Genomic DNA, 14,958 nt, shown 5'->3' with positions numbered 1-14,958 from the left:
CTTAAATTTTATGAAGTGGATCCCTGCTCCAAGGTTTGCTGGGTAGCAAATTTAACAAAGTAAGGTTTGGGGGTAACAAATTTCATAAACTAAGGTTCCTTGGAGTTGTCAGAACTCTATGGGAGTTCTTGTAATAAAAATGTAACTGTTACGTCCGCCGTCTAAGTTTCTCTCTTTCTTTCCGCTGCGTGACACTGACATCCTGCAAGACTTATACAAACCCCAAAGGTCCACGCACTCGAAATTATAACAAAGAAAAAGATAAGCAACATTACATAACATATATATTTTTTCATAAAACATAACATTGATCACATTAAACAGACAACTTAAGGTACTTACGTACCACATGACGTGAAGAACTAGGAAAAACAACAATTACAATGGCACTAAACATGCCTTAGGGAAATTAAGGTACGTCACAGATATAGCTAGATAAGCTTAGGATAAGTTTTAAGTTTGAACTCTCAAGCATTAGTAGAAACCTTAGTATGAGTGTTGGTGGATGTGATATTCTTAGATTCATTTCGCTTATTCACCGAGACCCCCATGCCAAAGGAGTTAGTGTGGGTAGACCATTCTGCACCACCATAGATAACTAAATTCCTGTCGCTCTGAAGAACCAGGACATAGTTACCCATCGACCTATGCCAAGTGTTAGAAGCCCATACTGCAATGTCTTTCTCGTTATAAATCACAAGATTCCCATCACTCTGCATTGCACAACGGCAAGTTCTCCCCTTACCCATCGTGTTAGAACTCCACACCGCGGTTCCGCGCTCATAAAGTACAAGATTGCAATCGTATTGCATTTTTAAGAAGTAATTACCAGAGTCAAGACTGGCCCCAGTACCTAGAGAGTTGGGGCTGTATAAAACATTATTGGGATAACCCTGAGCCTCACAGTAGCGTTGGTTGAGAGTGAGGAAGATGGAGAGGAGGAGAAGAGTAGAGGTGAGCATGGATTTGGGAAGATGAGAAGAAATAGCCATATTTATTTCTCAAAGTTTGTTGTCTATGCGTGAGTGTGACCATAAGTTGGGGGGACGGGGGGTCATTTATAGATGGGGAGAGGACTTTTCTAACCACATATTAATTTATTAATACATTCAGCTTACCTACACGTGTACAAATTTTTTTTTTTTCTTCTGCGGATCGTTATTTGTTCTGTTCATCAAACTGGATTGACACACAACATACACGTGAGTAACCAATTTGCTACCTAACGAGTCGCAATTCTTAATAACAGACAAGCGTGAAACGTGGCAGGATTGCTCATTACACTCTCTCTCGTCAAAGCTCTATTGCTCTTCTCGAATAACTCTCATTCGTCTATAACCTTCACAGACATAGAGTGGTTTTGAGAGAGACTTCTCCACTCTAAATTGAGGTGCGTCCTTGCTGAACTATCTGCTACAGTTTCGAATGATTTTGTGAAGTTAGACTTTTTAACTAAACAAAGGCAAACACATTCCTTCTATGAGAAAATCATTATTATTCATTCAATTTTTTTCTCTATTTTTATGTTTTTAATGATATTTTAAGCTTTGTTTGGAGATGGATTTTTTGTCATATACACATAGTCCTCAGACATTTAAATTCTTACAAGGAATAACTTTAGATTGTCTCTCTGATTCTGACTATCAATAATTTATTTAGAAAATAATATTTCTGACCTTCCTCTAGAATCTGAATATTATTAAATTAAGGATCTGTGACAGAGCATGATTTCTTACTGTTTCAATTCTTGAATTTGTTTTCCAAGGCAATGTTCTATGCATTAACACTTCATTGATGAGATAATACTCAATATCTTTGACATTATAAAAATAATAATTACTATTTAAAGCTTTACTACCATAATGGGAAATGCCTGAATTGGTGTTTGTTGACAACAAAATTTGGAAGACCAAGACTGTGTGCATTCCTCATTAATCTTTATATGAATCTGATCCAAAGAATTTCAATTATTTTTCTTTTACAAATGATCCATTTTTTTGAAAATGGACGGCCACCGAACTTCCACATAACTCTCAAATTTAAAATTATAATTCAACTGTGAAAAATGATTTTGTTTGGATTTGTTTCTTTGAAATTCATAAAGATTTTTCCTCTACAACCGTGAAGCACCGGATCATGTTTTTGGATGGCACATAGTGAGCCCAAGGACCCTTAGTAAGTGTGAAATCTTTGCTAACTTAGTAAGGCTAGTTGGAATTTTTTTTTTTTTTAAATTGATGCATCGTGTAAGAGAGAGATGTAGACAAAAGAATTTGTTTTATTTAGAAATTGGGATTTGTGGGAACCTTACCGAAGAGATCTTTTGGGAGATCTTTTAGTAATGATATATATATTTTGGAAAACTCTCACAATGCCAACGTATCCAACTACAAGAGAGTATAATAACTTTCTATTTTTTATAAACACCGTAATAATAGTAAAACATTTTTTTGAAATAAGCAGAATAACTGTTAAAAACGTTTTTAGGGGCCTTCTCAAATTGTAGGGCGTTAGGGGATTGACTAAGTGGCCTTATGCTTGAGCTGGTCTGAAAACTGTTTGAAGCAGATTATTTAAGAGAGATATTATTGTCACACCAACTTTCACTAATGCCACACCAATTCTTATGTAAATCACCAAAGAATTGCACATAGTTGATGTGGCTTACCACTACAAAAAAAAAATGTAAAATTGGAACATAAGGGTAAAACGGTATTAAGCCGTTTTTATTAAAAAATGGTATTAAACCGTTTTATCCGACCCATATCCGTTTATTTAGATGGAACGAAAGTCTGATCCATCTCTCTCAACCGTCTCTCTCACTCGACTCTCTCTCTCGTCTCTCTCTCTCTCTCTCTCACTCTCTTGTCTCTGATCTCAGTCGCTCTCTAGTCTCTCTCTCTCAATCGATCATCTCTCTGATCTCAGTGGCTTTCCTCTCTATTTCTCACTTTGAAACTCTTCTCGATCTGTTTCAACTTTCAAGAGAAGATGCCATGAGATGACCTCCAAAAGGCTCTATCGCTCACAAGAAGCTTAATCCAACGTAAGATCTGCTTCTCTGTTCTTCTAATGTTTCGATTTTTCTGGTTTTTCTTCTCTTTCTTTCGTTTCGATTTCATGTTCTTCGTTTTCTAATTTTCGGGTTTTAATCGATATCATCTCTCTGATCTCAATCGCTCTCTCATCTCTCTCTCAGTCGATCGTCTTGATCTCATCTCTCTCTCGCTCAGTCGCTCGCTTGATCTCAGTCATTCTCGCTCGATCTCAACTCTCTCTTGCTCAGTCGCTCGCTCAATTGATCTCTCGGGCTAGGTACTATCTCTAATCTCTCTTTTCTTTATCTAGATTGTATTAGGGATTTGGATTGAAGATTTAGATTTTTAGATGTGATTAAACACAGTTTTGTTTGTTCTATTATCTCAAAGTTCTGATTTACATTGGAATTTCAACATAATTATTTATTTGATATTCTTTGTATTCTGGATGAATGACAAATTTATTTTTTATTTTTTTTGCTTTAAGTAATCTATTCTTAATCTCAGACCTTCCATTTAGTTAACCATCATGGTCCTACATCACATACCCAATAAATTAATTTTTTCTTTAAAATTGTGTTAGACATCAGCATAATTAAGTGTACTGAGAATTTCAAAGTGTTCGATTTTGAATTAAGCAAGGAAGACATGGACTTGATTAAGTCTGTGGACCAGAAATATCGAACCAATCAGCCGGCCAAGTCTTGGGGCATGATCCTTATGCGTAAGGGGTGTGTCTTAATTGGGTAAGCAAAAGGTACATTTCTGTTACGAAAGAATAAAAATGGACAATTAATGAAAATGAGAGTAATATGAATAAAAATGGACAATTAATGAAAATAAGAGTAATATGGTGCCTCTCTGTTTGTACTAATGTTTGGAAACTAAGACCTTTATTTCCTCAATGCTTGGGCTCTATTCCCTCCCAAATCCTGTGGAGTTTTGATTTCATGATATGAGGTTATGAACAATAATTTTCAGCTAATGCATTTACCTTATGGTCTGTTTGTTTGTTGGAAAAAGTTTGTCAGCATTTTGCTAAGAAATAGGTTTCTTGTTGAAACCTGATTTTCCTCTAATTGTGGATACTAATTACGGCCAACATGAGGTAAACATGTTTGTTGATTATTGTGTTACATGCTTGTGCATTGAGTTTTTAATTCCCTCACTTTTTCAGTATCTATACTGTAAAAACTTGGCTAAATATCCATTTGATGCCATATATGCGATGTGTTGTGCATCTGTATCAGTGGGTCAATTTCTACTATGTGTCCTGCAGAAATAAGAAATTCTCAGATGATAATCATCAAGAAATACAGTGTATGGTTATTATATATGATCATTTTTTATTATAATAAACTTAGTGAATGTATCAATAAGCCAACATGTTCTGAAGAAAACGCTGCTACACGTATGTTGCCAAAGGACTTGGGGGTAGGGCTGCTTCCACTTGAAGAGTTTCAATAAAATACTTCGAAATTAGATGTTTGGTGACAAATCATAAATTACTTTTTAGAGCTAAACTATTTTTCTGTGATTGCTAGGCTTGGGTAAAAAAACAAAAAATTGTATATAAGATTGTGTTTAGATAATTATATTGTCCCTTACATAAGAAGCAGTTTTGGTCTTAAAAGGTAAATAAATTGTACTTATAGGTATTTAGTGGTTTCATTAATCAAATAACACAAATAAAATAAAATGTTACAAATTTTGAACCCATTAAATTTGTAAATGATGGCATTTCTTAATTGTTGAAGATGTTTCTGGTGTCAGTTGATGGATAAGGGAAGAAAATGGGCAGCAAAACATAATAGATTGGGATGTTAGTATTGGAGAAGATGTTGAGGGGAAAAATTACAAATAGGGGTATTTTGATAGATATTATATCCATCTTATTTGAGAATAATAGATCTTCTGTTTGTCTAATAATGTTATTATAGTGAATTATATCATCTAAGCAAATATACATCTGTTTTTGTATTTGATAGGAAGTGTGTTTACTCAACAAAACAGATCAAGCTTGTGGAATTGCAGCATGAGAAGGAAGAAAAGGTATCCAAATGAGGTTGTAATCAACCTGGGTTTAACGTGGACAAGAATGGCTAGGAATCTTAACATTTTTTCTGTCATTCTAGAAGTGAGTCTTTCTTTCCAATTTCCAATTTCCAACAACATTGTTTGTTTCTTTCCTGAATCCAGATCCAATGACCTTATTATTTCATTTGTACATACTTCCACGTGACTAGTCATGCCAATATGCCACAGACATAACTCTTCACTGCTTATCTATCAAATAAATAAATAAATATATAAAACCTGTCAGCACTCTCATATCATCTGGTTCCTGAAATTCTGGATATGAAAGAAAAAAAGTTACTTTCATTTGTAGTCATTGTTTCAGTTATTAACACATTCTTGGGCATATAAGATTTTCTTTTAACTCCAAGTTGGGTTGTTAATATTTTTAGGCTATTGCAGTGGGTTATGCCATCATGACTACTAGATCCGTCCATTTAAACTGGAAGATGAGGGCCATTCGAGTTCTGCTCATGTTTCTTTTGCCTGGTCTATCTTCTAGCATTTATTCAACACTTATGAGCTACTCAAGTCTCAATTGTCCTGAGAAGAGTTGGTGGTGAAACAACTTTACATTTGCAATGGGTTTGAATCAAGGACCTGTTTTACATCCATATATTTTTGCATTGTTTATATATGGATTAATTATTCATATTCAAATGCAAATCTTTATATGCCTAAGCTTCCACATATAATCCTAATTTAATATTAGTACAAGGGCGAATGCAATATTTACCCCACACCCAAACACCCCTATTTCTCCAATTTTTTGCGCCTCCTAATAAAAAACACGATATCAAAACATAAACCGAAATAGAGTACAAACTGCCAAGATAACCTGACCAACTGCATGCCTCTCTTGGATTTCAAGTGCCATTTGCGTTATATTAGTTTGTAACTTTGTCAAAACTGAAATATCAAATCGTAGTTCAAAAATGAATCGAAATAGACCAAACCAGAGTGTGAGAGAACTTCAAATCTTTAAGTTTAATGTAATCAAACTATACCTGAAGGTGATTTGTGATTCCAAGAGATGATCGAAGCAGAAACCCATAGTAGTAGCACCTGTTGAAGAAGAAAATTTCGATCTTAGGTTTTGTGGAATTGATACCCTAGATCGATTGAATCAAGTAGGAAAATAAAATCGACCTTTCTTGTTTGAAATAGGCCCTAGATCCACAACAAACAAGCATAGAGTTACCTTGATGTGATCGATGAGAAACCCTGGTTCTTAGCCAATTGGATTCGTTTTAGAAGAACTAGAATCGATCAATTGATCGAGAGGGGTCGATTTGAGTGAGGGAGTTGTGAAGTTTTGGGGAGAGAGAGAGAGAGGCGAGGTTGAGCTTTCTCGAGATGTGAGATTCTAGATCGATCAATCGAGAGAGAGAGAGTGAGAGAGAGACGAAGGCGAGTTTTCTTGAGTGGTGAGGTTTTGGATCGATCGAGAGAGAGAGAGAGAGAGAGAGAGAGTTGTGAGCTCTTTGGAAATAAAAATGGGAAGAAAGGTTTTAGAAATAAAACGTAAGGTTAGGAAATAAACGCGCGAAGGAAAAGGTGTCACAAACTCAACAGTGACCCGAAAATATATAGATTGTAGTGTATATGGTGATGGGAATTTTGGCCGTCATTAAAATAGTGTCGCTAAAAGCCCATGATTTTGTAGTGCTCGCTGTTACACCAACCAGCAAACTGAAATAACCCATCTTTATCTCTCAAAATGAAACCCAAACCCGCCCCTGGCGTTGATAAAGATCCATCTGTATTGATCTTCAACACATTGTCCGTTGGGGGTACCCACGACAGACGTTGAATGGCGGTTGGCACCATAGAAAAACTACATGTCCAGTTCTTCAAAATCCACAGCATTACCTATGGAGTTTTATCCTCATCGATCATCCCATCAAACCGGTTCTTCACTACCTCTCCCACCTATTTTAGGACCAATTCCTTTTGAACGGACAATTCCTTTTGAGGACTAATTTACGCATTGTTTTGAAACATGGATGATGGTGTAATTGATAACATGACAATGAAGTAAGAGTTAGATTTTGGCTGCTTTTGCTTTGCTCCAGACTGTGATAAATATATTTTGTTGGATACTTGTGATCCCTTTTCTTTTCTTTTTTAATTTACTCTCTCGATCTACTTATTTTATTTTATTTTAATTTTTATATGGGATTTGATAATAATGGCGAGAGATCATATTGCCCAACCGTTCCAACATTATCTGAAATTGCAATCAATTTATACATATATAGGGAAATGTTCGGCACCCTACACTTTACCATACGTGTTTTGTCCTACATGGGTTAGAAGTTTTGGAATGGGCACATGTTTTGTGAGGATTATCTCTACAGTTAGAAGATCCTCCTTACCAAAAATCAGCTCATTCCGAAATTTCTAGCCCCATGTTTACAAGTTGAAAAATTGTGGACCGTCCATTTTTTGTAAACCATTTTTTATGGGGTTAGAAGTTTTAGAATGGGATGATTTTTGGTGAGGATGATCTCCTCATCATAGAGATCCATCCTCACCAAAAATCAGCTCATTCCAAAACTTCCAACCCATGTAGGAAAAAACACGTAGGGTAAAGCGTGAAAAAACACGTAGGGTAAAGAGTAGGGTGCCGAATGGATCCCACCCATATATATATATATATACGGGGGCGGTTCAAGGGCCATATGTAAAAACATATGAAAAAACAATGGTTTTTCAAAATATGGGTTAGAGGTTTTGGATTGAGCTGATTTTTTGCAAGGATGGTCACTATGATAAGAAGATCATCCTCACAAAAAATCAGCTCAATCAAAAACTTCTAAATCCATCAAAAGTGATTTACAAATTATTGACAAAAATTGGTAAAAAAATCGACGGTCCACATTCTAAATCACTTTTAATGGGGTTAGAAGTTTCACATTGGACTGATTTTTTTTTTTTTTTTTCGGATGATCTTCCCATCACAGAGATCATCCTCACAAAAAATCTGCTCAATCCTAAATTTCTAAGCCATATTTTAAAAATTTATAAATGTTACATTGTTTTTACATATGTTTTCTCATATGGCCCTTGAACCTGACCCTATATATATATATGGGTAGCGTTCAATGGCAAACTTTTTGGCAAAACATTTTTCAAAACATGAGTTAGAAGTTTTGGAATGGGCTGATTTTTTGTGAGGATGATCTCTACGGTGAGGAGATATTGGTTCTTTACCTCCAACTTCAAATGTAGATGATTTTGGTAATGATCTCTACGGTGAGGAGATATTGGTTCTTTACCTACCATTATTCAATGATGGTAATGATTCTGATACTGGTTCTTTACCTCCTCGCCTATTAGGAATTGTGGAATCTGATGTCGCCTATAAAATAGAATTATTGTTTATGATTAGATATGTAAGTTAAAATCCATCATTTATATGAATTAAATATTAATGAAAAATTAAATGAAGAATCTCTAAAGTTAAAGTGTTTTTACATCTTACCTGAGTAGAAGGACCTCCAACTTCAAATGTAGATGATTTTTTCTTCTTGTGCTTGTTCTTGTTCTTCTTTTTCTTCTTCTTATCTTTCATTAGTGTATGAACTAGTTGAGTTAAGTTAACCATGTCTCTTTCAAACTTATCCGAATAATTTCGACTTTGAGTTGTATAACGTAATGAAGTCTTTGAAACTCCACCCCCCATGCATCTTATTCTGCCTTTTCCATCTTTCCCAAACACCTATGCACAAACTATGATTAATATAATGTATGTAAATAAAAAATTAAAATTAAATAATCTAAGTCATACATACAATGGAAATAGGATCATGGTCGATATCCTTATGGGTAAAACTAGGATCTTCTTTAATAAGATTGTTTAATTGACCCTATAAAACAATGAAAACATTACGATGATAAGTAATTTTTTTAAAAATAAAAATAAAAAATTTGACCAAAAAAATGACATCACTTACGAGAGATTTGGTCAACTCAGGAGTGAGAGCACTACCATCACTCCTCGTATGACTATCGATGAAAAGCTCTGTTCTTGTGGGATGCCGACCATCCGTCTTATATTTTTTCTGTTTAGATCAAAAATGTGCCACATCAAAAATGCATACAATCTTAAAAGCAATATAAATTAATGAACATTTGAAACAGAGTATGTAAATTAATAATTAGATTAATACTTACCATTTCTTCTGCCTTTTTTGCTATACCCTTTCTACCGGTTGTGTGTGGAGTTTTATTTTGCTTACGAAGCTTTTTCATTTTATCACATTTTTCTTGGTCAGTCGATGTCGATTTTAAATCAACAAACTTCTCCCAATCATCCTGTTTGATCCATCCACTTTTGGGCTTATTCAACTTTCGCTCTACATCAGTATTACCAACTCTGCAATATTCCTTCCCCAATCGATATTTCCAATCTCTCCATGCATGACCAGTTTTCTGTAGGTAGAACTTCTTGTAGTCCTCAGAAATATCGTAACGGGACTGTCCAAATATGAACAAATAAATCAATTATAATATAATGAAAATATTCATCATTATTACAACTAATCAATAGAATATTTATACTACCTGGAGAAGACGCCAAATAAGTTCAAGCAACTCTGTTGGTACTTTCCTCCAAGAAGAATAGAAAGGTGGCACGTGTGCCATCGCATAGCGGCCTATATTGGTCGATAAGTCTGTCGAATTATCCCCAATGCATTGCCTCATAGCATTGAATTCCACATGAAGACGTGAATCAGATGATGAATGTGGATCCGATGTCGACGAACTCTGATGACTATCTCGTGTAGGAATCGAGGATGTCGAGCTATCAGAATCCGATGTCGACGAGCTATCAGAATCTTCTATCAACGTCATAAGGTCTGTATGGAATAACATTAAAAAAAATAGTATAAATATTTGAAAGCAATAAGATTAAAAATGAAAGCAATAAATCAAATGGTGTGTTAAATAACAACCAAAGCAGAAATATTACACAATATCAACAATGAATTTGTATTTGAAAGAAATAAAAGTAGATCATTACTATTGTAACACACTATTTTTCATAAATATATACATAACGTACCAATATAGTTAGTTTTCATCATCATTTTCAATGATATCTTCTTTAAGAACAGATGATAAAGCATCCACGTTACTTGCCGCAAATGCTAAAGGATCTTCAAAAGCGTCTACATCTTTATTCAATCTCTTTGGAGCTTCTAAAACCACGTGCCAAGCTTCCGTAGGCCGACTTTGATCTTTACAATAAAAAACTTGAGTTGCTTGTGAGGCAAGAATAAACGGTTCATCGTCCACTTTTGTATTTCTCATCAATCTCTCTAGATTAACATATCGTAAATTTGTGTCTCGATCAACCATATACCCATTTGAATCTTCTATACGCACCCAATCACAATAAAATACCGTCTCTTTGAAATATAGGTAGTCCAACTCAAGTATTTTCTTTACAATACCGTAATAGGTAACTTCTTCATCTACATAGTTCGTATCTCTAGCATTTGCCCGGAAACTCGTTACAGCTTTCATTGACACCCCAGAGTTTTGTGTTGATAAATTCATTTCATATTTCGCTGTATAGAAAATATACCCATTTACTGCATATGCGTTATATGAAATTGCAGAAGCATTTGGGCCAATAGCAAGTCTTTTTGTGATTAAGGGGCTGAAATCGTCATGTAGTTGTTCTCTAACCCAATGAGCGTATGACATTTCTTTCTCTACTTGTGAATTGGTCTTTCGACTATTAGCCCTTGACGCAAGACTTTGAAGGTATTTATTATATTTCCTATAGAAGATAGTATGAATTAATGAGGTTTAAATTCATATAATATAGAAATAAATTTGAGTTGTTGCTACATACTTTTCCCATTGAGAATTCTCAGCAGACTGACGAAGTACCCATTTGCGAACTTGTTCCTACTCCACATTGTTCAGAACATAACGTTTCCCATTCTTATCAATAGGGTAGGCAGGTTCACAGCCATCATTCATAATCATATGTTGGCCTCGTTGATGACTTCCTATTTTACGTAAATCATCAGGCATGTAATGCATAGCATACATCATTGCTTCTTCCATAAGATAACATTTTGTGATAGAACCTTCTGGGAATGTTTGGTTCACCACATATCGTTTATAACTCTTCATCATCCTAATAATGTTTTACGAATTAGACAACAATAAGACAAATAAAAATATTCATTACTTATTGATCATCACATACCGTTCAAAAGGATACATCCATCGATATCTAACTGGTCCACACATCAGCGCTTCCTCCACCAAGTGCACAAGGAGATGTATCATAGAAACAAAAAAAGGTGGAAAATATTTTTCGAATACACACACTGTTTCTACAATACGTCCTTTAAAACTTTGTAGCTCCAAACGATTGATTTTTTTCGAGCATAAGACATTGAAAAACATCGACAGTTGTCGAATAACGGCACGCAATGGCTTTTGATTCTTCATCTTGAATGCGTGCATTAGCAACACCGGTAATAAATGTTGCATAAATATGTGGTAATCATGTGATTTCAAATTTTTCAATTGAAGTTCTTGTAAACTCACATTTTGTTTCCAATTTGAACTGTATCCGACAGGAACTTTCAAATCCCACAAAGTTTTACAAATTAATTCTTTTTCCTCATTAGACAGTTCGTAAAGAGCTTTTGGTAAAACCTCATTGCCATTAATGTTCATCGGCCACAAATTCTTTTTTATCTTCATTTCTTTCAAGTCTAATCGAGCTTTACGGCCATCCTTCGTCTTATCCTTCGTCTTCATAATTGTTGCGAAGAGATTTTCAGTCACATTTTTCTCAATGTGCATCACATCAAGATTGTGACGAAGTGGCAAATCCCTCCAATAAGGCAAGTCAAAGAATATTGATCTTTTCGACCATGGAGTTTCATCATTCATAGATTTTTTCCTTTTCTTACCTGGTAATTTTCCAAACTCTGTATGAACTGTTTCCAACTTGGCTAATAGATCAACTCCGCTCAACCGACGATTCTGTTTCTCTTTTTCTTCATACCCATTAAATTGAGATTTTTGACTTCTAAAAGGATGGTTGAGATTAGTTAAAAATTTCCTGTGCCCCATATAAGCAAATTTTCCACCATGTTTTAACCACATTGAATCTGTTCCTTCACTACAAACAGGACATGCAAATTTTCCCGCTGTTTTACAACCCGATAAATGACCGTACGCTGGAAAATCATGTATAGCCCATAACAAAATTGCTCTCATTGTAAACATATGTTTAGTGCTGGCATCATATGTTTCAATTCCTGTAGACCACAACTCATTTAGCTCTGCAATAAGTGGTTGCAAGTACACGTCAATGTCATGTCCTGGACCATTTCTCCCAGGAATCAAAAGTGTCAACATTGTAAACTCCTTTCGCATGCATAAAGATGGTGGCAGATTATATGGAACAACCATAACAGGCCAACAACTATATGAGTTTTTTTTCATCTCAAATGGATTAAATCCATCTGTTGCAAGTCCCAACCGAACATTACGTGGCTCAATAGCAAAATCTTCCCATTTACTATCCACTCCTCTCCAACAGGATGAATCTACTGGATGGCACATAAACTCTTTTCGTTGTTGACCTCCTTTAAAATGCCATTTCATATTCTCCGCAATCCATGGCACACTATACATTCGTTTCAACCTTTGCGTTAGTGGAAAATACCTCAATATTTTCACCGGTAAAAGTTTTTTCCTCGATTTCTTTTCATTAACCGGTTTCCATCTACTCTCGCCACATTTTGGACAACTATCTCTATCTTCATTCTCTCTCCAATACAATATACAATCATTAGGACACGCATGAATAATCTCGCACTTCATCCGTAAAGTCTTGATCATTTTCTTCGCGGAGTAGGTGTTTTCTGGTAAGGAGTTATCATGTGGCAATATCCTTTTAATCATTTGCAATAATTCATCAAAACTCTTCTGAGACCATTGATGTCTAGTCTTCATACTCAGCAACTCAACTATAACTGACAATTTTGTATCCTCTTTTCGACATGAGTGATATAAGGGTTGCATCGCTTCCTCTATCATTTGGCGATATTGAGTATCATCTATTGAATCATCATGAACTTGGTCATTGTTTCTATCAGAACACTCATCCATACAAGTAACTTCATCTTCTTCGTTGGAAAAATATCCAAGCGCATCATTCAACATGTCTGTCATTCTTGGGATCATATCTTCATCACACTGACGAACAGACGTACTAGCTCCGACTGTTGCATGAACCCCATCCCTCCAATGTTCTCCATGGAATGTCCATCTCTTGTAAGAAGTATCTATACCGTCACAGACTAAATGTTCTGCGATTGTTTCTATATTTTTCCTCATCGATAAGGTATTACGACATTTGACACAAGGACAAAAATAATGATCATCATTACCCAAATTCTGTCTATTCGTTTTCAAGTACTCAATAAATGACACTACACCATCAATGTATTCCGCTGATAGCCTAGGTTTCGACATCCACTCTTTGCTTGGAACTTCAAACCTCTCCATCAAGCATACAACTGATAAGTAAAAGGAAAAAAAAACAACATATTTTTATAACGATGTCTAAGCTAATTATAAAATATATTGTTGGTACTGTCATTAATCATAGTCTTTCACATCATTTGATGTGATCATGACCATCAAATCAGTAGACTTCTATGAACTAATGATGTTGGACTTCTAATGCCGTTAAAAATTAAGGATAACCATTGGTTTCAATTCTCAAATGGGTACTTAAATTCTTAATCTAATTTGAGATTTAAACCAATACTAAAGCTATGGAAACCATAAAAGATATCTAATTGAGAATAAGAATAGAAGCAAAGACTACAAATAAATAATAAATAGCAAATAACAAATAAAAAAGAAAAAACGAAAATGAGAATGGTCATGAAATTTGTAAGTTACAAAAGTGAATATGTTGCTTTGATTAAGGTTTGCTAATATTATCCCACATTCTAGCATTCTAGACATTCTAGTACTAGTTTTTCTCTCAAAGGAGCCCGGATTTGATAGCTATATATCTTGAAGCTTTTGCATTTTTTCTTGTGTAAGTTGGGGAATCTATAAATAGGTAGTTAACACAGGAAAATGTATATAATGTTGGAATAATTATGAATGCACGCAGTTATAGAACACAAGTATGGTACCGCCCATCTTTTTTCTTGTGCATCTTAAAGAAATTTTTTTATGATTATGCACTCTTAGCACATCAGCCGCTTAACAATTGGGTTTGGGAACCAAAACCGTGTGCATTCTTCACAGTTCATAATGTTAATGTTGGCTCTTTTATATTTTATCAAATTAAAGACTCACTTGATCATGATAGTATATTCGTATACATAATCACACGGTCAAAGATTCTAAGTAATACTATTAGAGAGAAAGATTGGAAATACACAATAGTTCACAGGAGTAGTCAAAATCTACTGAAGTTTAGTTTGCAAGTTAGGAAGCATTGATTTTACAATCACATAGCCCAATGCCTTATATTGCAAAGACTACTGTTTAGTCATTGTAAAACAAACAGAAGAGAAAAAGAAAGAATAGAAATAGAGAGGAACCACAAGAAAATACAATAGAGTAGCAATCAAAAATAAAAGTCATGGGAAGATAAGATGGACAATAAGCATAAATCTTAAACAGTAATGCTCTATATATGGAATAATGGGGACATTAAAACATAGGGATTCAAGCATACCAGGAAAATATGATATCATAAGTGCCAACCAGTTAAAGATGAATCATCAAGGATAAATGTGGAGAAAATTGGAATAGGAAAGATGAAAGTTTG

The 14,958-nt window shown here is 34.8% G+C and overlaps 2 protein-coding genes, 1 long non-coding RNA gene and 1 pseudogene across 3 annotated transcripts; 1 reads left to right on the top strand and 3 right to left on the bottom strand.

Annotated features, from left to right (window-relative positions):
- Window positions 1-467: 467 nt before the first annotated feature.
- Window positions 468-992, bottom strand: LOC147386048 (mannose-specific lectin pseudogene; annotated as a pseudogene).
- Window positions 993-2,828: 1,836 nt separating this feature from the next.
- LOC147386047 (uncharacterized) lies at window positions 2,829-5,667 on the top strand. The gene is made up of 4 exons (XR_015172097.1): window positions 2,829-3,046; window positions 3,200-3,315; window positions 5,027-5,175; window positions 5,507-5,667. It is a non-coding gene; the product is annotated as an uncharacterized LOC147386047 (long non-coding RNA).
- A 2,724-nt stretch (window positions 5,668-8,391) lies between these two features.
- On the bottom strand, window positions 8,392-10,533 carry LOC147386046 (uncharacterized). Its single transcript, XM_086423235.1, has 7 exons — window positions 10,186-10,533; window positions 9,684-9,979; window positions 9,294-9,596; window positions 9,074-9,181; window positions 8,912-8,986; window positions 8,602-8,838; window positions 8,392-8,478 (listed from the first exon to the last, which is right to left on the bottom strand). Exons 1-7 carry the CDS (start codon window positions 10,247-10,249, stop codon window positions 8,392-8,394), a joined length of 1,170 nt encoding a protein of 389 aa, XP_086279361.1. The 5' UTR covers window positions 10,250-10,533.
- Window positions 10,534-11,039: 506 nt separating this feature from the next.
- Window positions 11,040-13,670, bottom strand: LOC147386045 (uncharacterized). The gene is made up of 3 exons (XM_086423234.1): window positions 11,694-13,670; window positions 11,347-11,399; window positions 11,040-11,274 (listed from the first exon to the last, which is right to left on the bottom strand). Exons 1-3 carry the CDS (start codon window positions 13,668-13,670, stop codon window positions 11,040-11,042), a joined length of 2,265 nt encoding a protein of 754 aa, XP_086279360.1.
- Between the last annotated feature and the right edge of the window lie 1,288 nt (window positions 13,671-14,958).

The sequence above is a fragment of the Akebia trifoliata genome, chromosome 14 (genome assembly GCF_017979445.1).
Source record: "Akebia trifoliata isolate Shusen 1 chromosome 14, ASM1797944v1, whole genome shotgun sequence".
Taxonomy (NCBI): Eukaryota; Viridiplantae; Streptophyta; class Magnoliopsida; order Ranunculales; family Lardizabalaceae; genus Akebia; species Akebia trifoliata.
The sequence above is the reverse complement of the archived record's forward strand: the minus strand, read 5'-3'. Positions and strand labels throughout refer to the sequence as shown.

Bases quoted from the DNA above. Each gene is read 5' to 3' on its own strand.
- LOC147386046 (XM_086423235.1), bottom strand. From the start codon at position 10,249: ATGCTTTATCATCTGTTCTTAAAGAAGATATCATTGAAAATGATGATG. The intron at 9,182-9,293 runs GTAAGTATTAAT...TGATCTAAACAG, and splicing joins CAAAAAAGGCAGAAGAAATG to AAAAAATATAAGACGGATGG. The intron at 8,987-9,073 runs GTAAGTGATGTC...ATTGTTTTATAG, and splicing joins CTGAGTTGACCAAATCTCTC to GGTCAATTAAACAATCTTAT.
- LOC147386045 (XM_086423234.1), bottom strand. From the start codon at position 13,670: ATGGAGAGGTTTGAAGTTCCAAGCAAAGAGTGGATGTCGAAACCTAGG. The intron at 11,400-11,693 runs GTGAGTTTACAA...CACTTGGTGGAG, and splicing joins GTTCAAATTGGAAACAAAAT to GAAGCGCTGATGTGTGGACC. The intron at 11,275-11,346 runs GTATGTGATGAT...AAACATTATTAG, and splicing joins TGGATGTATCCTTTTGAACG to GATGATGAAGAGTTATAAAC.